General features: G+C 43.5%; 3 protein-coding genes and 2 non-coding genes across 9 annotated transcripts; 4 read left to right on the forward strand and 1 right to left on the reverse strand.

Annotated features, from left to right (window-relative positions):
- Nucleotides 1-1,626: 1,626 nt before the first annotated feature.
- On the forward strand, nt 1,627-11,090 carry GNL3 (G protein nucleolar 3). 3 transcript variants are annotated; one of them, XM_086469694.1, is made up of 15 exons: nt 1,627-1,667; nt 2,004-2,062; nt 2,550-2,687; nt 3,321-3,434; nt 3,612-3,695; nt 4,208-4,343; nt 5,212-5,315; nt 6,346-6,481; nt 7,007-7,094; nt 7,466-7,649; nt 8,306-8,448; nt 9,188-9,324; nt 10,035-10,243; nt 10,572-10,654; nt 10,744-11,090. In XM_086469694.1, exons 1-15 carry the CDS (start codon nt 1,655-1,657, stop codon nt 10,826-10,828), a joined length of 1,713 nt encoding a protein of 570 aa, XP_086325820.1. In that variant the 5' UTR covers nt 1,627-1,654; the 3' UTR covers nt 10,829-11,090. The 3 variants fall into 3 exon arrangements, with proteins under 3 accessions (XP_086325820.1, XP_086325819.1, XP_086325821.1); XM_086469693.1 differs by having other exon boundaries at nt 10,572-10,650; nt 10,740-11,090; XM_086469695.1 differs by having other exon boundaries at nt 6,349-6,481; nt 10,572-10,650; nt 10,740-11,090.
- Nucleotides 4,403-4,478, forward strand: LOC147414877 (small nucleolar RNA SNORD19). The gene has a single exon (XR_015183806.1). It is a non-coding gene; the product is annotated as a small nucleolar RNA SNORD19 (small nucleolar RNA).
- Nucleotides 6,832-6,905, forward strand: LOC147414878 (small nucleolar RNA SNORD19). The gene has a single exon (XR_015183807.1). It is a non-coding gene; the product is annotated as a small nucleolar RNA SNORD19 (small nucleolar RNA).
- Nucleotides 11,091-12,561: 1,471 nt separating the features above from the next.
- On the reverse strand, nt 12,562-20,506 carry GLT8D1 (glycosyltransferase 8 domain containing 1). Its single transcript, XM_086470018.1, has 10 exons — nt 20,489-20,506; nt 18,692-18,751; nt 18,482-18,580; nt 16,920-17,136; nt 16,145-16,262; nt 15,519-15,603; nt 15,172-15,284; nt 14,461-14,627; nt 14,161-14,273; nt 12,562-13,512 (listed from the first exon to the last, which is right to left on the reverse strand). Exons 2-10 carry the CDS (start codon nt 18,705-18,707, stop codon nt 13,322-13,324), a joined length of 1,119 nt encoding a protein of 372 aa, XP_086326144.1. The 5' UTR covers nt 18,708-18,751; nt 20,489-20,506; the 3' UTR covers nt 12,562-13,321.
- A 268-nt stretch (nt 20,507-20,774) lies between these two features.
- Nucleotides 20,775-23,193, forward strand: SPCS1 (signal peptidase complex subunit 1). 3 transcript variants are annotated; one of them, XM_086470214.1, is made up of 5 exons: nt 20,878-20,915; nt 21,018-21,126; nt 21,606-21,665; nt 21,994-22,080; nt 23,023-23,193. In XM_086470214.1, exons 2-5 carry the CDS (start codon nt 21,109-21,111, stop codon nt 23,143-23,145), a joined length of 288 nt encoding a protein of 95 aa, XP_086326340.1. In that variant the 5' UTR covers nt 20,878-20,915; nt 21,018-21,108; the 3' UTR covers nt 23,146-23,193. The 3 variants fall into 3 exon arrangements, with proteins under 3 accessions (XP_009944748.1, XP_086326340.1, XP_086326339.1); XM_009946446.2 differs by lacking the exon at nt 21,018-21,126 and having other exon boundaries at nt 20,775-20,915; XM_086470213.1 differs by lacking the exon at nt 20,878-20,915 and having other exon boundaries at nt 20,936-21,126.
- The last annotated feature ends 231 nt before the right edge of the window (nt 23,194-23,424 follow it).

Consider the following 23,424-nt stretch of genomic DNA (forward strand, 5'->3'; position numbering starts at 1 on the left):
CTACTGCGCACAGAAATGTATTCTGGTTTACTTAAGAACATGACCCTTAGACTTTTTTCTGCAATGTAACTGCTAGCTCACAAGTCTCTCAATAGTCACACCAAGAATCTCACTGCTACAAACAACCCACCTCCTGTGCAACAGGAGCTTGAGCATCTTCTTAACAATTGCTCACACTGCCCATAAAAATGCCACATAACCATAGACATCTCTGTAAGAAATACCTTGGCCATTTAGTAATGTAATATACATGTATATACACAACAGGTGGAAGACTGCCTCACCTGAAAGCTGTACTAGGCCGACCACCACAAGTACTACCCAGTCTAATCTCATTAAACAAACAGCTTTTATACGCATTTGAGCAAACGAGCTTAAAACAAGCCAATGAGGTTCTAGCAAACATTTCATTTTCTGCCTCCAAGTAGGAAAAAGCTAAAAGCCGATAGATACCACAGAAAGTATTTTATCGCTATCAGGATCTCCCACGTTCCAACAGAAATACTCACTAAATCATGGTAAATTTAGCAAACGGAACAAGGGAGGGAAACACAGCCAGAATCTCCCCCGATTACCAATCACATTGAAACCAGCTACAACACAGGAAAAGGGGGATGGCAGCAACCAGACACTATAAAAGGACAAAGCTGTTGAAAAAGCGAGAGGCACAGCATATCGATCGTTTTATCAACACTGGGACAAGAAACAAAGAGGCAAAACGTACAATTTCCCCAAACCGTCCCACAGGTGGGCCCCTGCCCGCAGCCGGCTCGCACCCTGCCCGGTTTATGAGGTGTTATTGTTGGCAGGAGAAGAAGGAGGCAAAGAAAAACATCTTTTCGGGCACCGGGCCAGCCTGTACCCGCACGGCCTGACAGGACCACGTCCCCTCTCCGACCCGCGCTGCCACCCACACCGGCCAGGACACGCTCCCGTCCCACGGGCCTCGCTCCGGAGACCCCAGGAACGGCCGCACCGCTGCCGCCGGCCCTCAGCCACCTGCCCGCCGCACGGCCGCTGTCACCGCTGCGAGCTCGGCCCGCTGACGGGACGGGGCGCTGGGGGCGGCACATTGGGGAGAACACTGCAGGGAGGGCTGAGGGAGACAGCGGAGTCGGGACGGCGCTGAGGGACAGCGACACCGAGGGGGCCGCGGCAGAGCGGCCGCGCCCAGGGCCAGGATCGCCGCAGGAGGCGGGGACGGGGGAGGTGACAGGGGAAGGCGGAGGGGCTCGGCGCCGCCGGGCCAGCCGCAGGGCCCGCCGTGGCTGAGCCGCTGCGCGGCCGGGCGGCGCTGCCTCCCCGCGGCGGCCACACAAAGGGAGGCAGCGGCCTCCTGGCTTCGGCCCGCCGGAGCGACCCCGGCGCCGCGCCGCTTACCCAGCCGGCTCCGCTCCGCCTCCGACAGCCGCGGCCGCACTCGCCCTCCGCTGCCCGCCCCGCCACCGCTGCTGCTGCCGCTGCCGCCGCCCTCGGTGCCGCGCCGTACCGTACCGCCGAGCCCGCCGCTGCCGCAAAGCCCAACCGGCCGCCAAACGCGCCGAGCCCGCGCGACACCTCTGGCGAGGAAGGGCCGTTTCGCTTTACGGCAGCGCCCGACGGCAGGAGGAGGAAGGAGCGCGGCCTTCCACGTGCGGCGTGGCCCAGCGGTGCCATGAAGCGGCCCAGTGAGCGGCGGGAGCGGGGGCAACGGTGGCCGCGGGTGGGGGCGGGCCTCGGGCAACATCGCCGGCGAGCGCTGTGAGGCGAGGAAATGGCGGGGGCGGGCGGCGGACCGGGACCGGGGGAACGGCGGCGGGCTTGGCGGGGCGGAGCGGCTGCCCGTGACCGGGCGGATGGCGGCGGACCGGGACGTGGGGAATCGGACACCGGGGCTCGAGGGAACGGTGGTGGTGGGCGGCGATAGGAGCTCGGCCGTTTCCCCGGGCGCCCGTGAGCGGCGGGGCTGTCGCCGGGGGCGGGTGGGCCGCGAGAAGCCGGCGCTGACGGGCGGTGCGTTGCAGAGCTGCGGAAAGCCAGCAAGAGGCTGACCTGCCACAAGCGCTACAAGATCCAGAAGAAGGTGAGTCCCGGTGGGCTGGCGGCCCGGGGCGGTGCGGAGCCCCAGGCCTGCCCCTGCCCCACGGAGCGGGGGGAAGATGGGGGGGGGTGGAGGTGTCTGTTCCTAATTAAAGCTCCATGCTAACGACTTCAAGACTATAAGCAGTGTTTCTTACATATTATTACGAAAACATGTTGCGTGTATACATGTACACAACAGGGGTGTTATATTGAATGTTAAGCAGTCTGGACTGTAGTGAGGAATTTGCTTTCCAGTTACCATTGGCCAAAGGATGATGTAGAAAGCAGTGTAGGTTTTTTGCATCATTAGATTTTGCATTATTTTGGGCTGGTAGGTTCAAGTGTAGCTTTATGATGAGACATTATGCAATCGAAACACTTTAAAATAGAAATATATCAATTTTTACTCTGCATCTGTAAATAGGAGGGATACATCCTTTTTTTTTTTTTGCCTTAGACTGAGAAAATAATCTTGTTTCTGTCTTCAGATCAGAGAACACCACCGAAAAGTCAGGAAGGAGGCCAAAAAACGTGGACACAAAAAGCCCAAGAAAGATCCCGGTGTTCCCAGTGCTGCACCTTTTAAGGAAGAGCTTCTACGGGAAGCAGAGCAAAGAAAGCAGAGGGTAAAATACAGTTTGTGGTAAAGAGGACAAGAACTGAGACCGTTCCTATCTTCAAGGAAGCTTTGTGTGCACATGTGCATGCCCAGAGGTGCAGTCATGGTAGACTGTAAACACAGTAGACATGTACTTATTTCCAGCATTATAAAGTTTGTAACAACTTGCTCTTCTATTTTTAACTTTCTTTTCATCACTGAGTGTATAAACATGCTGGAAGTGTAATTTCTAATGTAATCCAAATTGCCTGTGATGCTAAAAAACATAGATGTCCCTTCAGAATGCTAGCAGTTGAGTCTTGGCATTATGTGATTATATACAGAAAGTAAGGATCCACTGTCTGCAGCGTGGAGTAATGTGACATGAGAGCAGCACCCTTGTCAATTGTAATGTGGTTGCTGCATGACTTTTATTTTGTGTCTAGCTAATGGATGTATTGCCCCTGGTTTTGAGGCAATTGAAGGCAACAGTATTCTTTTCAGGGTAGGATGAAAAGAAAGATCCCAGTGTCCCTTGGACAGCCATGACTTCTAACTAAGCTGTCTCAGGAACTTTGGTCAAGATAAGTAGATGGGGAGAAAGAACAGTCTTCCTTACCGCCTTCAAATGTGTTTTATCTTGGTTTTGGTTTGCAATCAGCTTGAAGAACTAAAACAAAAGCAGAAGCTCAACAGACAAAAAGAACATGAAAAGAAGAGGAAGCTTGAAGCTAAAAAGAATGCAGCCAAAATCAAGGAAAAAGCAGAGGGAAAGGTAGGTGTCTGGTATGATTTTGATTCTTTGAAGCTTATAGAAGTAGTAAAAGTCATCGTGAAACTACATCTTCTTAAGCAATATGTTGCATGTTACATTTTCATGCTGTATAGGCACACAAGTGTAATACGCTAATTCTCAGTTAAATCATTCCCTTTCATTTTTATTTGCATTCAGGAATCTTCCGGCAAATCTAAAGCAAAGACTAACAAACTGCTGGATAAAAATTCAAAGAAATCATTCTGCCGGGAGTTCAAGAAGGTGAGATGCTTCAACTATTTTCATACAATTTGTTGAGAATCAGCAATGAGACCACTTGTTATTTTTCTTTGTTTGCATTACTATGCAGCTGCTAGAGAGCGTAAAGGTTGCTTGTGATAAACTTCAACACTGCAGTAAGGGGTTTTACGACAGAAACTGCAAGGGTTTCTGTCTTGGCTGGTGTGACATTTGGAGGCATTAGACTTCTTGAGCCAATGTCAGTACGTACTGAGTGATCAAGTGATCAAAGAGCTCTTGTAGTAATGAGGTACCAGTGTCCATGGATTTCTTGCCTTTGGAGAAAAAAAGATGAAAATTGCTTCAGCTTTATGCTTTATAGTTGAGAAGAAAGGAGCTCAGACAAGAACAGTCATATGAAACCTCACCAATCATTCTGTGAAATTCAACAGTAGCTGTTGTAAGCCACAGCTATTCCAAAGTTGTCATCTGTCAAATGGTCTGTCATGTCTAATTGGAGAGTCTTCTCTCTCTTTTTTTTTTTCCTAACCTAGGTGATTGAGGCCTCAGATGTGATTCTAGAGGTTTTAGATGCAAGAGATCCAATGGGCTGCCGGTGTCCTCAACTGGAGCAAGCTGTAACGTGCTCTGGAGGAGGCAAAAAGCTACTGTTGGTTCTGAACAAAATTGGTAAGAAGCACAGGTTTTCTTGAAGTGTTACTTGATCACTCTGTGGTTCTGTGGTAGATGAGCTATGAAGAAGACTTTAAAGGAATCTGAGATTCCGTTGAAGACATAAGATCCAACTCTGAGCTCGCCGTCCTACTGAAGAGGTCACATTTCCTCCACTTTTTAGTCTAGTTTGCTAAGAAAACGCCACAGACAGGTAAATGCACATTAATCCCTTTCTTTTGCAATAACTTCTGAAGGCTTTGGCCAATCTCAGCCAAATTTGACAGAAGTTAAAGATCTTACCATTTTTAACGTTTTTGTGAATGTAGGTAAGTAGGCAGAGGTCACGATGCTGGTCCCCACCAAGGCAATGGTGAGTTAAGGATCAGCAGATCAATGCAGTAGTTGGATTTGAAATTGGGCTTTGGGAAGTATTTTCTCTCTTCCGTTGCTATATGAAAAAATCCACACAACAGCAGGTGAAAACGGCTAAAAAGGCTGGAAATTATGGAGTTACCTGCAGCAAAGAAAAGAAAAGAAAATACCAAGAGTGACAGCAAGAGCAAAGGGAACTGTATATAATAGAGTAGCCTTTGCAGGGATGATTGGATAATCCTTCACAGAACATCACTCTGTACCATACAAAGGCTCCGGGCAAGACTGATACAGTGTAATTGTGATACATTCTGCTTGAGGCAGAAAATAAAGCCTAAAACTTGCCACACTGGGTGCCCTTGGGGAAACATACCCAGTACTTTACCAGAGTTTTCAGCCAAACATTGTATGTCATAAAGAAACTACTAAACAGACAAAATACAGCTTGATTCCACATTAGATTTCCTCCACACAGGGACACTTAAGAAAGGACTGTGCTCTTTTTCCCTAGATTTAGTGCCAAAGGAGAACTTAGAGAAATGGTTGAATCATTTGAAGAAAGAGTTTCCAACGGTTGCTTTTAAATCCGCAACGCTGATGAAGGACAGGACTATGGTAAGAGCACTGCAGGCTGTCTCATGGCTAAGTCATAGAATGGTTGGGTTGGAAGGGACCTTACAAGATCATCTAGTTCCAACTCCCCTACAATGTGTTTGCAGTCATACATGTTGAGAAACAGAGACTTGTTCTTTAAAATTCCTTTTTCCCTTGTTTGATTATACTGCTGTGACTGATGGAGGTGCCTTTGCACTTTGACTAAGCTTTGTGATACAGTGGGGGAATTCTTGCTGTTGAAATATGTATTGTTAACGTATTGTTATTTGCCCAGGATGCTGGAGTAGAGTAAAAGCAAGTCTCTCTTTCTTTTTTTTTTTTTTTTTTTTTTTCCCTTACTGTAAGAAGGACAGTGAGGGGAGGAAGATGAGGAATTTTTCATTTTCTATGTAGGATGGCTGCATCAGTTGCATCTCAGTTGGTTTGTAGGTAAAGTGGTGCAGGGTATACTGCCACATTCATCCTGACTGTGGCCATCAATAAAGGTAGCATCTGACACTATTTCATGAAAAGTATAAAGGGATTAGCTCCCTGTGTCCTAGTCTCAACTTTGAAGATGCTCGTTTGAGTCATACATGTATTAATACATATGCTTCACACACCTTAACCCTGATAACAGCATAGTGAAATAGACCCTCCTGTGAAATGGTGCAGAAACTGAAATGCAGAAAGCAGGTTTTGAAATCCTTCCAAAACTTGAAGTCTTTTGAGTGAATTTGCATATTTAAGGATTCTGCCACCTGAATGTACATGGTTATTTCATGATCACACAGGAAATCTGCAATACAGCCTGAACTGAAATCACAAGCCCTTTAAGTCAGTTCTCATTCTTTTTCCTCTTAGTAGTTGATGGCTACCTTTATTGCTGTCAATTACTTATTAAACTAATTTCTTCTGTTTAGAACACAGTAATATCACCTAATAGAGGATAGGAGTTGGAACATTACAGTAGGTAAATACATGTAAGCATAATATTGATCTTCCTAAATAGCTCCTGACCATGGGGTTTTTTTGCCTTTGAATCTTTTAGCAGGAACAGTTCACAAAAAGACGTGCACGTGTTGATTTATCAAGAACCACTGAATGTTTTGGAAGCAAATGCCTTTTGAAACTTCTTCAAGAGCACGGCAAGACTCAAAACAAAGCCATTCAGGTTGGGGTAGTAGGTAAGTGTTTGGAGAGACAGGAGTTTCCTTCTCCTCCTGTAAAGCTTTGTTATCCTGTATTACAAATCAGGTAAAACAACTAACACGTGACTTGCTAATGGGCTTTCTAGTCATTGTTCTTACTTTCATCTAAGACTCACCATTGTAGTACTTCAGTTGACTGCAGTCTTATGTTGCACTTACATGCATGTAGTGTGTATGAGCTGTGGAAGGCATGTTGTCTGAGGCCATAGGTGATTCACCAGTTGAGGGAAACAAGAGAAGGAGGTTACATACCATGCAGCTTGCACTGCCTTCCTCCTACCTGATAAGATTTGTGGTGTTACATTCGGTGTTTTTATTATCAGTGTGAGAAATGAGGATATCGACTTTGTCTTACTTCTGTAGTGAAGACTTCAGATCCAACTCTGATCTCACACTGAAGATGTACTTTACCAATGACACCTGGAAGAAGCAGTTTTGATCAGTGTTACATAGGCTGAGCTTTCTTATTTACGTTAAAATGATTTATGTGGTTTTCTTCAGGTTTCCCTAATGTGGGAAAGAGCAGCATAATCAACAGTCTTAAAGGAGTTCGTGCTTGCAATGTTGGCGTAGCAAGAGGTGTTACCAAGTAAGCTGACTGATAAAATCTGTTCATTTCCCTGTTTGCTGTTGTGTTCCAATTACCTTGAGTTTGTTTGTGTAGAATTTCCATCCATTAGAGGCAAAGTATGCTCCTGTGTGCAGTTCTAAATGCACAGTTCAGTTTGCCAGGGTGAAGGATACTGACCTGTGTGATACACACTGGCAGGAGAGAACAGTGTATAAACTTGCTCTTTTTGTACACTTAGATTTCTGTCCTATGCAAAGCATATGATGAGAAAGCACTCAAACTGACTCTGTGTGAAGTGCATTCAGTCCAACACTGTGGCTTGCACTCCTCAACATTACCAGTGCTTTGCTAGTTGATTATCTGCTCACAGTGCATTTCTCTCTGAATAGGTCCATGCAAATTGTGCACGTTGATAAACAGACAAAGATGTTAGACAGTCCAAGTATAGTTGCAGATCCTTCCAACAGTGCTCTGGCTCTGGCCTTGAGAAGTATCATAGACACTAAAGAATCAGGCTCAGCAGGTGTGCTTGAAGGAGTAGATGCCATTCTGAATCACTGCAGTAAACAGCAGGTGAGCCCCATCTTTTTTCACACCTCTCACTGCATTTGACTTCTCTGTAGGTTTCTTAGGCCAATAGCAAAAGTTCATTTCACTTCAACTCGTTCTGGTAGCTTTTACACTGCTTTCCCCTAACCACAGCGTGACAAACTTTGGCTAGTGTATCCAACGCTAGTGTGATCTTTCATCCTTATAAAGGGAAGGCAGAAACAGCATGCAGTGATCCTGTCAGCCAGTCTGTTTTCCCAATGACTTTTCTGATTTTTAAAAACCAATGGTTTTGAGATGTCATCACAGTACCACAGAGTGAAAAATGAAGATATTCTGACTGCTTCCTATTACTGCAGTGAAGACTTCAGATCCAACTCTGATTTCACTCTACTGTCAAGATTAACCTAAGCCTAATTCCCATTCAGTTCTGTGATAACTGTTTTCACAAACCACAGTGTGCTGTCTCTATACACCTACTAGTATGTGTGAATGGCAGATGAATTGTTGATGAAGTAGACATTTTGCTTTGTAATGTTTACTCCCACATGCAAGAGAAAAACAGCTCTTCACATACTTGTTTGTCCTCATTGTAATCCAATTTGATTTGCTCTTTTTTTCCTAAAATTGAGAGGAAAGTAGGTGTCTTTTTCTGAATGCACCGTTTTCTTTTGCACTAGGTAATGATGCACTATAGTATCCCAGATTTCAGGAACACTGAAGAGTTTTTAACTTTACTTGCTCAGAAAAGGGGTATGCTGAAAAAGGGAGGTGTTCCTGACATAGAGAATATAGCTAAAGTACTACTTTGTGACTGGACAGGGTATGTATGCTATGAATTTTACTTTATGCTGCCCACCTTTTTCGCATTGTTAATCCATCACAGCAGAAGCTCAGAGTCCTGTGAAGTACTTAGAAAGAAGAGGCTGATTTTTTTGTTGTTGTTGCTGCTTTCTTGCTTTGATAGACAGAGCTGGATTGGTCAACAGATTTAGAGAATGCCATCCATGGATAATCTTCTGAAGTAAGGAAGGATATATGGAAAGAGTCAAAGCATGTTGAATGTTAGTTTGTAACTAGTTTGCTGAATTTGCTGTAATGCTGTTAGGGGAATTTGCCTTCCTTTCAAATACTGAGTCTATGTAGTCCTCTCCTACAGACAGGAAGGGATATGGAAAATTCTCTGTGGAAATTTATAGTGGTTCCTATATTCTGAGGGTGGGAATAAATGTAACTCAGAATCAGTAATTGAGTGTGACTATTTCCCTTGCTCAAGTGATTCAGCTGCTTTTACAGCGTATGATTTTAAAAGCAGATGATTTGCAGTGACAAAGTGTGCCATGTCTTTTGCCTTTCAGGGGTGGGCTATCCACTTAATACCATCATTGACAACTTCAGAGTCAAATTTAAATAGCTATTTTACTGCTGTTAAACAGATAATAATAAATGAGTAATTAGGTTGAGGAGTTTGAGAGGTTTATGCTCTGGGTTTTATTTTTAAATACAGTGATTTAACAATGTTATCTTTGGTTGTTTTTTAATGCTGATATTTATTTTCCCAGAGCTAAAATAAGCTACCATTCACAACCTCCAGGATCTCAGAGACTGCCACCATATCTTACAGAAGACAAAATAGCTGAAATGCAGGAGTGCTTTAATTTAAAGAACCTAGAAGAAGAGAACACCACCACTGTTCAAGGTAGGACTGTTAACTGTAATGCATTGCTACCATTAAGAGTGGTAGTAGTAGTTTTAATGGGAGATTTTGGTGGAGTCACCATCCCTGCAGGTGTTTAAGAGGTGGGTAGATGTTGTACTTAGGGACATGGTTTAGTGATGTTGATAGAGCTAGGGCAAAGGTTGGGCTCAATGATCTTGAAGGTCTCTTCCAACTGAAACTGTTCTATGATTCTATAATACCCTCCTGGGATTTATATGATAGCTTTGCCAATATGCAGTGAATATGAACGTTTTAAGAAATGGATTCTGATGCAACAGAACAGTGCATTTGTGTACTGTCTTAACACAAATTACCCCTGCTAGTTCTTAGTTTCTAGTTATCTGACCTAACCCTCCTAAATAGGAAATAGGGGAAAAGAATGTTGAAGAGCACATAAGCACTGGCTAATTAGGCCAACAAAATACATTTTACTCAGTATGATCTATACTTAATTACAAGTCTTTCAGCTCCTAGTGGTCTTCTGTAGATGCCTCAGGGAAAGCTATTCTCAGAGAGCTGTCCTTTATTCTACCTGTTTATGTGGGAGTGCCGTCTTGTGGAAGGGAGGGGGCAGGTCTTTTTCTAGCCCTGACCTAAAATGGCTGTCCTGTCGGGGATGGGCAGGGGTGGGTGTTAAATATGGTGCTGTCTAACAGTGACTTAGCAGACACTTCCTGTGTTTTTCCCAGCTTTGAAATACCCCAGTCCAGCAAGCAGCATAATTTTCCAGTCAGCTGGTATGACAAATGGGACAATAGAGGAAAATAAAGTGATAGAGGAAGCATCAGAGTGGGAAAACTTGGAAACAAGCCAGGAGGGGGAGGAAGAAAAGGAGTATTTCACAGAAAGTGATGATGATCAAGACTATGTGGAAGAAGAGGAAAAAGATGCCGAAGAGGTAAATCAGGGTTTCATTAGGCTGCTTCTACCTGTTAGATCCTGACACCAAGAACCCAGTCAGTATCCTGCTGTAAACTGAGAATGAGTGGGCTCTCTGGAGCCACCACAAGTAATCAAAAAGCCTTTCTCCTGGAGATAAAGGTTGGGTTTTTTGCTTAATTAAGGAAACAACATTGTCCTATGTCACTTCTAAGGCAGTATGTTCCTGACAGCTATGCAAGGGGACATCCATACTATCATCAGTCTCTGTTAGTTTTTATTTGCATGGGGGACTTCATTAGTGATGTCTGAATAAACACATATGTCTGACTTCTCTGACTTTATAGGAAAGCAGAGTTCAGGTCACCAGGAAAGCAAAGCTTGGAGAACAAAAAAGTCCTACAAATTCAGAGAAGCAGATGGCAGGTCTGTATTAAAAACCCTGGCATGAAGGATAGTCTGTAGTACTCTACCACTTGCACTGGTTTCACTAACACGTGATTTTCTTTTCTCAGAAAGCAAACATTCCAATTCATTATCATTCAGCTTGGATAAGACAGCAGATGAAGACGATGCCTATGATTTTAATACGGACTATGTGTAATGAATTATGTGTGAAGACACTGTTTGGAGGCTATTATTAGTCGCTTTCAGAAGTCATGAAGACTTGTGTTGCAGCAGAAGTTCAAGGAATACTGCATACCAGAGCTGCTGCAAAGATTCAAAATTGCTGTGTCAAATAATGTATATAATAGTGTATCTCCTTGATCATTCCAGATTTTATACAAGTCTAGGAAACTGACCGTATTCAGCTTTAAAGTCCTAAACTTTACCTTCCTGTATTAAAGCCTATTTAAAACAATTCCTAATAGACTGAGTTTGTTCACTTTGCCTTATAAAAAGATGTTTTGAAAGGATAAACCCTTTGCCTTTTTCTTTGAAAAACAATGGTAAATGTTTCATTCTACTCATGTTCAAGTAATTAAGTTTCAAGGTAAGTTTTCATCCTCCCTTCATAAAATTTAATTTTTTTCCTAGAGGATTACAGAAACTGTACCCCAGAGTGTGACTTTTCAGTATCCTTTTACAAAACTTGTAGAACTTTAATATGTAAATGGTGGCTAGAAAATGTTACTTCTTTCAGCTAGACATAAGGTATTTTATCTAAGCACTGCTTTATATGTTCAGAACCTTCACTAGCAAAGATAACTGAGATTAGTCACCCATCTTCACTGGGAAACAAGCCTCTTGTTCTTACAGTGCTCTTGTACAAAAGACATTTCCTAATGACAGGTATTATACATGGCAACAACTAGTAACTAAAGCAAAATGTCGCCCTGTGCAATATGGTACTGTGCTCAGCCTTCAGCAGAACTGGGGTAGCAAGAGAATTGCCAAGAGGCCCTGCAGCTGCTCAATGAATTAAGCATTTAGAATAAATGCCTGACAACAGCCATCTGCCTCCTATGCGTCTGTTTTCTCCATATTAACATAAACGTCTGATTACATTTTCCCTAAATGTATGTTGAGGCAGCTAAAAAAGTATCAACATGCAGGCACAGACACATGCTGTTTATTTAAGCCTGCTAAAACATAGCCTGGTCATCATCATTAAGTTGGTGGCAGCTGATCTAGTACAATCTTTCAAAGTTTAGTAACTGAACTTACTTCATTACTCCTAACCAGTTCAAGGACACGAATGGTTCTTGTTCATCAAAACCCAAGAAAAGAAACTAAAGGTAACAAACCACAGATCAGCATCTATGACAGAAACTGACTGCAATGAGTAAAGCAGTTGGAAATCCTTGTAAATTATAAAGTAGTACTAAAACCATATTCACACACATAAACAAGCCCTTGAGCTGTCTGCTGCCCTGGATCTCAGACCATGCAACACTGAGCCCGTCACTGCGTTAACACAAGGCCTTTTGTCTACACATACTGAGGACTGTTCACAAGCAGTATTACTGAATAAAAATCACAATTTGAGTTCAAACCTGTATTACATGGAATAGTTTGTACAATAGCTGCTGGGATAGATGGGCTGATAACCACTACTCAATGCTACAGCTATCAAAAAACCCAACGTACCTATAGAAAAGGCAATGGGCAGCCAGCTGCAAAAGGGCACAGGATCTCGCTTGAGGAGTTTAAAGGGCCAGACTGAGAAAGGCACAGTGGGAAAAACTTCTATAGCAGAGCCACATTCACTTGAGAGAACTATGAGGACCTTAGCAATAACAAAATTAATCTGCAATTCATAGAGCCTGATACCCAAAATAACCATTTTTCATAATTGTAGGATGAGATTGCTTTTGCAAAGATGAGATCAACTGATTATAGTTTAAATCACTTGCTACTGTATTTAAGTACAAAGGAAATGCACTTCATAGATCAAGACCAGAATCAGATTGCCATTTGTCTGAGGTTAAATGTTCAACATGTTAAAATTAGCTTTTATTTTTCAACAAAGTTTTCTCCACCACCTTACAAAAAATGTTTTAGTGTTCACTGGCAATTAAATCCACTTTGCATAGTGAAATAATATTTGAAAAATTGATCTTGCAAAACCACAAGATTCCATTTTGCACTTACACAGAAATAGCTGGGAGGAGATTTCATGCAAGAAAGGGTTGGTGAGGAAACTATTTCACAGGATAAGAAAACAAACAAACGGAACAAAACCCAAGCAGCTCTTAATTACAGTACATTGCTGTGCAAGATTTGCATGGTGCAAGCACCATCTGAAGTTGTCTTGTTCTTAGAAACTGTTTCTTTCCATAGCTGATAAAGTGATCCTCCTCTAGAAGACTTGTAGTAAAGAGCAGAACGTACAACAGAAGTGAACTATCAAAAATGCGAGTTTGTGGAGATCCTCCCTTGCTTTCTGTAGTGCTGCTGGAGTAGCATCTTCTGTCGCATAAGTGAACTGAGTCTCCCTTGGACCTATGCATTTCAGAACTGCACCTGAACAAGCGCATCACCTTGTGCTCCAGAAGGCAAGGGCTGCTCTGTAATACAAGTTGGCGAAAAAAAAAAAGTTTTGCTTGGCTCCAGAAGTTTCCTGAGAAAACGCCGTCAGTTATGAAAATTGACCCTACTTTGCTTCATAGGCTTCTGAATGTCTGCGGATCAGGCTGAACTTGCCTGTAGGGTCAGGGACATACCACTTCTCCCAGACTTCAGCATATGAAGCAGTTCTTCCCCATGGTTTGAAATGTCCATTCCAATGGAGCAGTTTGGCAGCTTTCACAAACTGAGGAGAGTACCTTTTTCCAGCACTGGACCCTTTTATTGAAAAAGAAACATTAGGCCCTGAAATAAAGGCAGCAGAAATAACATGTAATATTTTAACTTCAAAACAAAGTACTTCAACCTAGGAAATCTTGTCATTTATGGAGAAAGGAGGTGATATGGGAGGCAGAAGTCAGGGCAAAGTGAAAAACACAGTCAGGTGCTACTGAATTCTACTTTGAACAGTCTCAGTATCTGTTTTAATGTACTGCCTTAACTTCCAAGTTCTTTAAAACCCAGATGTATTCATCAGCCTATATATTGTTCACTGGAAACAAAACCCAAGCTCTCCCAGAACTGGGGTTTCACCAGTAGCAGAACTGATACAAATGTCTGTTCCTCTCAACAGTCTTGGAAGAAACAGCTATGATCACTTCAGATACAATGTATATGTGGAAATAGGAAAATGAGAAGTAATTTGAGAGTAAGTCAGTTCAAGAACTACCCCCTTAGCAGTTCAAAAAAGAACATGAAGGATCAGGCCCACAAGCCCCAAGATAGTATTGCAAAGCACTGTTTCTTAAAGAACAAGGTATGACATAGGGGAAGAAAAGATCCATTTGCTGCATCATCAATAGGTGTCCAGCTACAAACCTGGAAAAACACACTGGGGGAGCAGCGTCACAAATGTTTTGTACATACCGAGATGCCGGACATTCCACATGGGATCAATACTGGAATGTTGCTTGTAAAATACAATTAGCAGCGGAGGTGTCGTGATGCTGCCAGCCAGATTCCTACTGTAAAGTTCCTCTCTAGAAAAGAAGATGAAAAGAAGTTGGGAAAGGATGCTTGTGTGGCCCTAAATCAGTTAATTTTTTTCAGTTGCAACTGCATGACAGGAATCCACAGGTACATACACAGCCCTTCATTTAACAGTTAAATGCCATCGCCATAACCCAATCCCTGACTTGCTGTCGCCCCCGGCTTGGGGGTACTTACACTACATTAAGTGCCATCCACTTCTCCAGCTGCTTAGTGATGTTCTGTAATTTCCATTCTGTCAAATTGGCAACAAAAACTCCTGGATTGAAAGAGCAGGTGCTGGCTTTCATGGCAAGCTTTCGGATGGTTTCTTTTTTGTAATCTAGAAACCCAATGTAATTATACTGGGGAAAAAAAGAGAGTAGAAATTAACTGAAAATACGGTCAAATTACTATTTAAAGAAAAGTTTTGCACAACTCCCAACAGACAAGCTAAAACTTCAAGTTCCTAAAGCAAATACCCCCTCCGTTAAAACAAGAGAAATAAAGCTTAAGAGGTCCAACATTTTAAAAATATGATTATATAAACTACATATTTTAAGGAATGCTGAATGGTCTTAATAATACCATATTATTAATACGGTACCACTCCCAGAAAAAGTACTTTTTATATGCTCACAAATGGAAAATTTTTCCTCTGATGTTGTAAGACCTTCTGCTGTTCTACACTGGGAATTACAAAAATTCAAAGTCCTTTTACTGTGCCTAAACAGAAACAGGCATCATTTGTAACACAAACATCAGAGTAAATTGATTTGGGTAGGGACACTCACACCTTCGGGCTTACTGCATCTGGAAGTCAACCTGCAAGAACATTAAAACCCAAGTGCCTGTTTCCAAAGCCTGAGATCTACAGTATTATTATCACTGAATCAGAATAAAACTAACCTGATTGCCTGCTCCACGGACAGCAACTTTATTAGTAGTTGAGTCACAATCATCTGAAAATGCAGCCGCATGTCCAGGTTTCAATGGAGTGTTGTAAAGTTCAAGAATATCATCTGAAAAATGGAAGTAGGCACAGAAAAATTAAAAGCAATCCAAATTAAGCTCTGAGTGACTTTTTGTTGAGTCCATTCCTACAGCAGATAAAACCACTCAGTTTAATCCAACTCATTGATATTTACGAAGTTTTTACATCTTTTCTTGAAGTAGAAGTGTTTGGTTACTGTAAGAGATGGTACACTGACCTCAGCATAAGGCCAGTGGCAAAAGGCTAAGAGAAGGTCCCATACCTTGCACTATTATATCATCATCCACATAGATGGCCTTCTCTGCATGAGGTACCAAATTGGGCAAATAGAATCTTGCAAAGGTTAACTGTGAAAACAAGAACGCAAGAGAAGTGAAGAATTAAACGAAAAATTGTCCAAATAAAAGTGAAATTGATTGATACTCCTGGCACTTATCTATGGCACCAATGTCCAAGACAACCTCTATCAAGGAAGTAAAACAGGCAGCAATAAGCTAGAAGTTATTTAAAATAAACAGGTTCCATCAGCTCCTGGTTTCCTATGAATTCGTGCATTGATAAGCTCCTAAACTGGTCTGTATTAGACTTTCTTATTTCTCCACATCTACCTGTAGTATCTCCGAGGTGTTGGCATGCTTGACACGCAAGCTGCTGTGTTTCAATGTAGCTAGCAGCAAAAAATGATACTAGGCATGCATAGGTAGATATTCAAATCCATCTCTCACTATCTGGAAATTTATTCTTAACGGAAATTTAGGAATTTGATTATAAAAGATTGCTTCTATACTAACAGATTTGGTTTTAATCTCTAGTTGTGTTCGAAAGCCAATTATCAAAATACATTGTTACTAACTAATAATTGCAAAAAGTAATCAATGTCATTCTCACTGGTTTTAAGGTGTCTGCCTTTTGAGGATCCACTTGTACTTTCCCTTCTAAGACGTGAGGGTCAAAATCCAAAATTCGGTATCTCAAATTTTTCAGAGCAGTGTTACTTAGCCACAGCCTGCAAACAGGAGAAAGGCACAGATCTTGTTAAATGAGACAAAATCAAATTAAAAGCAGGAGAGACTGCAGGGGACAGATCTTGATCTCGCCACTTGCTTCCGTATCCAACAAACATACGTATAGAATGCAATGTACGGCTGATGTCGGTGGTGTCTGGTACGGCTGCAGGGGCATGCCCACTATCAGCATACTGCACAGCTGTGACACAGGAAAGGTCTGAGGTTGCTTCTTACTTTATTAGAAATATATGGTCCTGCTATCACAAGTCCTTCACCAAAAATATCAGTGTGAATGGATGTGGGTAAAAATAAAAGTATCAAAGAACAATCTAGAAAAATGGAGTAACTTTATTGCCAGTATTTGAATTGCTTAGATGAAATGCAGGATGTAACTTTTACAACCCCTCCGCCAATGAACTCCAATCCCACTGCTTGGATATAGCCCCACTGGAAAAGATGGCTCTTTTCCATGCCCAAAACATTACCAGAAGGAATGACTGCAGCACTCCCCATAGCAGCCTAGTCAAAAAGCTGCAATAAGCAGCAGCAAAGACTGCAATTTGGAGCAGTGCAGTTCCAGGGAAAGTCAGCTCTTCCCCTTCTCAGAGATACACAAGTTTTACAGTATTGTGGAAATCTCATGAAAAGATCATTACCTCAGGTGATCCACAGTATCATTCAAAGTAACAATATGGAAAACCACGTTGGATCTGGTGTGACGGTAAATACTGTTCATGGCTGCAATTGCACCCCCAAGCCTCTCATCTGATGCTGCAATGACCACAGAAATCTCCTTATCATTCCTTTCATCTGCCAGCCTCTGGGGAACTGCAGGTATGAAATCTATAGGCTGAAGTCCTAATGGACTCGAATCTGTGAAGTACAAATGGCATCACATACTTGTTTTACACAAATGAAACACAGCCATTATTACCACACTAAAATACCCAGCGCCTTCAATTATTTCTACTATGCAACCACTTGGATGTCTCAGCTGAGGTATGGATTACAGCATGCCAGCATCAAACACTCAAAATATAGCACTTGCTCTTGAGAATCCAAGATGTTAATGAATAGGAAAACACCACACTTACAAATAAACTACATACACTAACCATACATATTCACACACAGCACAACCAGGTACTAAAATAAGGCTTAAACTACTGTAGGCCACAATTACCTTTGGTCGCCTCTGCCATGTCTATAATCTCACTGACTTCCCCCTCCCATTTACCCTAACCACCTTCTAGTCTTCTCCATATCACCCTTCTCTCTTTTTCTTCTACTTTCTTTTCCTCTTAGGTAGGAGACAATGACGAAAACAGAAATTCTAAATTAAAGTCACTGTTGTGAATATTTTTCCTGCCAAAGATCGAGACATTAAGTACAGCCCATGTTTATTCCAGGGATCACAGATCACACTACATTATTAAGCTGAAACCAAGAATTTTTACTCACAGTGTACAGACAGGAAAATAGGAGATCAGCATTGGAATTTATTACTAGATGACACCACCTGTAAAAGCTGGCAAATTGCCCACTACTCGCACTTTTTATAACATCACTGGTACCTTTCAGAAAATCTGAATGATTACATAATTTTAAGTAATTTGGGGAACATAGCAAACAGGGACTTGGCAGTTTGTGGGCAGTAGACTGCAGTTCACAAAACTGGGCTTCTGCTTGCTTGCCATTTCCTGATGACAAAGCTCAACAGCTTTGACTTCAACTGATTCCTGGTTAAGGCCTGCCAGGCTCCGATTCAACTGCCATAGTGAAGCACCAGTACAACCACTAGTCAGAAGCAACAGCTCCCAGGAGTGGCAAACTGGGACTCGGCAGTTAATGGGGACAGCAGTTATTGGGTACACAAAGAGGTTCTGTGGGACAAAATGCAGTTCTTAAAAGAGGACTCCTGAAAAAGAAAAGCCTTTGCTAAAGAAACTGAATTGTATCTTAATGACTTTTAAAGCCAGAAGGATCCCTTACTGCTATCTCCCCTGGCTTCCTGGCTGAGAAGTCACAGGACAGCAAAAATAGACAAGCCCACCAAGCTGAAGTTTCTTGGGTATGAGAACAGGAAAAGATCTACTCATTATCATACACATTAGTTCAGCAACATGGTGGTTTCTGCCTGGCCACAGCATGTGCTTTCCCACCAATCTAAAAAAAAAAAAAAAGAAATTATTTTGAATTAAAATAAACTCCAAGATACCTGACAATTCCCGTTTCAAGAAGTCACTGAGGCCTAGGAAGTTATGATGAAGAACGAGCAAAAATATGACAACAGCCACTATAAGGATGGAAACGTTCACTGAAAATGTAGAAGAAAAAAGTTCATCAATATAACCAGAGAAAGACTGGGAAACTCAGAAAAGTACAAAAGACATTTTAAAAAAAAATAAGCTTACTCATATACACATACCTTTCCTTAATGTCATTTTGCTCTTGTTCTTTTATTTATTAGCACAAGGTTCCTGCAAACCTGTAAGAGAAAAAGTACAGCAGTCACTTCCTACTTCCAGGGCATGCCTACGCAAGGCATAGCACATTATCACCTGGAGTGTCAAAACAGTTTCTGAATGCAGTGAGTGTTCCTTCTCTTTAAAAGATAAAACTGTATGTCACACTTTAATAACTGAGTATGGTATATCAGTAAGTACATAGCTACAATGACACGACTAAAGAACAACTCAGAGATAAAATCGGAGACATACAGATCTTTCCACATACTTCACTGACAGAAAAAAACCCAAACTCCTTCTGCCCGTCAAAAATGATCTGAAAAGAATCTGGAAAATTACGTGCAGTTTCTTCACTGTTGAACCAATTTATTTAACTATCTAAACTGGAAGCATCCCAGCAATAAGGTAAAAGATTATACATTTCTTTCCATACTTAACCAACTGCAATATTTTGGCAGGACACAGTGTTTGTAAGATTTTAACAAACAGATTCATACACTTTCAAAACCACGAAATTCCCTACACAAAACACAACAGAATAGCATTTAAAGTGTCATCACACAAAAAAGACGACAAAACTGTGAAAGAAGGTATTACCATATTATAGAAGCGGGTAAAAACACAATACAATGATGCAATTTTGGTATGCAATTCAAACTTATTCATTATTTAACAGTAAAGCGATTGTGAAATCAGAATAAGAAATACACATCCTGGAGCATGAAGTAGCTCTCCGTAACACACAGAAAGCACTCGCACCATAACAACGTGCAAAATTCAAGAAACAGTCACAGGTCTATATTAAAACACTCGCAAAAGCTCCAAATTAAGATACTGCAAACTGTGCTGAGACTATTCTGTGTGTTGGACATAATCATCTTCTTTCCGCTGTCGCATTTCTCCCATGGGGAAGATACGTTTATGGAGCACAACAAATAAAAGCCGTGTGCCCTCTGTACAGCACTGCTGGCGCGGGTCAGGACGCCTCGCCTTAGCTTACAGGCGTGCACCACCACCTCTCTCCCGCTGCAACGCTCCCCAGTCCCTGTGGCCGCGATGCTGAGGGTGCCCGCACCACATACACTTCTGCCCGTCAGCAGCACTACAGCAGCCTGCGCTAAAAGCATTTGCAGACGGACTTTTCCACAAATTACCGTCGGCGCAAACACAAACCCACGCTAAAACACTCAAACATCCCTCACCGCTACACTGCCGCAATTTCAGTTGCCTCGGTGACGCGGAGCGCACACGCCAAGGTGGGCACACGACTGTCCCCCCCACCGTTTCGCCCCGTCCTCCGGGAGCCGAGCCGGCCAGCAGCACACACCGCACTCCCTCGCCCGCCGCCTCGCCGGGGCTCCTGCGCAGCTCGGCCGGCGGGAGGCACAGCGTATGCGGGCGCCCAGGAGCTCCGCTCCGAGGCCGGCAGAGCCGGGCCCAGCTCTCCTCCACCGAACCCCCTCGCTCCCCGCTCCCCTCACCGTTCGCCCGCGCCGCCGCTGACTGCCACCTCGGCAGCGCGCTGCCCCCACGGCCGCCGCCCCCACACCAACAGCCCACGGGCAGCAGGCGTCCGCTGCGATGCCTGACGGCCGCAAAGAAGCAAAGGCCGCGCCGCGCCGACCTGCTGCGCTATCGGGGCTGCGGCAGCTGCCGCCAACTTGGTGAGGAGAGGTAAGTCTTGGGCGGGAAAGGCCGGCCGCAGGCTGCCAAGTCAGCGCCGATTCCGGACAGGCAATCTCGCTGTTGCCCCGTACCTGCCAGCCGAAGGACCCTCAGTCAGGGGACCTGAGCATCGAAGCCGCCGTTGCCAGGGAGACAGCGTGTCGCGCCGCGTCGCGCCGTTCGTTGGCGATGGCGACGCAGGGCACCGGGGGCGCGAGGGTGACCGAGGCGCAGGCCAAGGCCCGAAGCGGCGGCGGCGACAGCGACGCGGAGCCGGTGCCTGAGGCAGGAGGCTACCGCTTTGGGCTGACGGCGGACGGGGCGGAGCGAAAGGGACGTGTTTCCGGCCAGCTCAGCGGCCGCCTTCCGGTCCTGCTTCTCTGCCGGGGGCGTCGTGAACAGCCGGTAGCGGCGCGGGGCCCTGACGAGGAAGACGGAGGCGACTACGACGACGAGGAGTGTGAGGCGCCGCTCGCCGCCGCCATGCTGAACATCTTCCGCTCCATCCCCACGCAGATGGTAGGACAGCCGCCACGGGAGGCCCGGCCGCGCCCCGGTCCCCTTGTCGCTGCCGACGACGTGGCTGCTTGCGGGTTTCAGCGTTCCCCTTCCTCCGTGCAGTGTCGACACCTGCGCGTGAGGAGCTGCTGTTGGCGCTGAGGGGTGGTACTCCGTGGAATTGCGATTTCTTGGTCTGAAAATTCGAGCTTTAATGTGCTGTAAAGTGAAGGTAACGTAGAGCTGCGCCAGGGAAGCCCCTCTGCGTGTCTCTCGGTGCTGTGTGCAGCTAGAAGGCAAAGCGTTTTCCTCGAGAGCCGCGTTTTCTGAAGTGGTACAGACACAGCCGACATACGTACTGCGTCCTCTCAAGCACATACTCTTTTGCGCTGCTCTAAGCTGTTATGTGGTGGTATTAAGCCCACTGCAATGATGTTCTGAACTTGCATTAGTTATCTCGAACAGACAGTGCTTGCTTTTATTTTTAGATGATGTACTGAAGACTGCAGGGGAGGTGTTAAGTGAATTAAGAACTTAATTCTTTTACACTTAAAATGCAGACACTGTAAGAAAAGTAACTCCAGTCTAGTTTGAAAGTTGAATAAAAAAGCTAGGAACCAGTGGTCAGGCTGACTGTAGGCTCTAACCTGACAGAGTTTAACTGGTATGTTTGTGTTTTGAGTAACTGACAAAAAATGTCTCTCTCCACAGGACTACAAGGGCCAAAAATTAGCAGAACAGATTTTTCAAGGAATCATTCTTGTCTCTGCAGTAAGTATACTAGAACTATGGGTGATAACTTAAAGGACTTCTGTTTTCTGATCTTACAAACCAGTTTTTTTTCTGATTGTTTGGCTTACCTGGGTCACTAAAAGCTTTAGCCACAATCAAAGGTGCTGTCATGGACTAAGACTTCTTTTAATCTTTTACATTCATTATTGGCCTACAGCTTTGGAAAAAAGGTTAGAAAGATGTATGAACTGCACTTTTGAAAAACTTGTATTTTTCTACTTAACTTCTCCCCCACCCCATCCCCCAACTTAATCATGGCATGGGAAATGGTTTTGTTTATTTGAAGTTTAATTTTTTTTTTCTGCAGATAATTGGCTTCATCTATGGATACATCACTGAACAGTTTGGATGGACTGTCTACATAGTTATGGCTGGATTTGCTTTATCATGTTTGGTAAGAATTTTTTTCCCCCAAACCAGAAAATACATGCACTATTTAACTTTCAATAATCATTAAATTAAGGGGCTGTCAGCACAGACAAATGTTTGCTATATGATTCAGACTGTTAATACATATTTGTACTTTCTTTGATCTGTGGGAAGTGCTTTACAAGCCAGTAAGTGCCTTTACTCAAATGCTCGTAAGATTTTAGAGAACACTGCAATCTAATACTGCTTTTGAATCAGTTGTTCATTTCAATTAAATGTTATTTTTAAGTCAAGCTGATAGCATTGATAACAGAAAGGACAGTGAGGCTTTCTGTGGTGGAGTAGCTTGTTATGAAAATTTTGCAGCTGGCCCACACCGACCGAGGAGAGAGGCTAGGATGCAAAGTAGAATTACAAGAATAATTCCTTATTCACACACGAGGTGTCCCGTTCCAACTGGGGCACACCAAGTGCGGTTTTACACGTGGTTCGTAGACCTTTCAAGCCTTTAAATACAACATGATTTGACCTATCGCTACTTAAGACACCCATACTACTGTTTTGAAAAGCCACTATAATTCTATGGCATCATCTTCCATCTGCTTTGTTCTGAATCTAACATCCCCACAGTTATGTATAATGCCAGATAAGGGGGAGGGTTTCATAGAGGTGTCAGAGGGGCTGGGATGCTGCGTTACCTCTGTAGTGCAGGGGTATCACCTTTTTTCTTCAGGGTGGGTGCTTGTCTTCCTCCTTGCAATGAGCTGAGGTCCTTTAGTCACACTTAAGCATGACTGTGCAGTATACAGTGTAAACTATAAATATCTCATTATGGTATGAAATTGTGTGAACTTTGTTAAGACTAATTGGTACAATAGTTAGGGAATTAGGCTTTCCTAACAGGCTGTACAAAACATTTGTCTAGCATCTCGATTTACATGCTCTGACTTCATTCCTCTTCTCTAAGCTAACGCTCCCACCGTGGCCCATGTACCGCCGCAATCCTCTGAAGTGGCTACCTGTCCAAGAGTCGGGAACAGAAGAAAAGAAGCCAGCAGACAGAAAGCCAAAGAGACATGCTAAAAGCTGAAAATGTGGTTCTTCATGCTGTTTCTTTGTTAAATTTTGTCAAATAGTTTTTGGCTGAGTGTTTGGGTTTTTTCTTACTACTTTGTATGCTACTGTGACTACACCAAGATCTGCAGAGAACATGAAGACTCTCTAAATTTTGGCTAGAGTTTCAGTGAAGTCACTGGGAAGGCAGGGGTGGGGGGATTAACTTTAGACGGCTACTGGAGGTCACATCTCACTCAAGTATTTTAGTAAAAAGGAACACAGCAAATCAAATCAAGTACAGTTAAGATGTTGC

The sequence above is a fragment of the Leptosomus discolor genome, chromosome 9 (assembly GCF_034619465.1).
Source record: "Leptosomus discolor isolate bLepDis1 chromosome 9, bLepDis1.hap2, whole genome shotgun sequence".
In the NCBI taxonomy this organism is placed as follows: domain Eukaryota; kingdom Metazoa; phylum Chordata; class Aves; order Leptosomiformes; family Leptosomidae; genus Leptosomus; species Leptosomus discolor.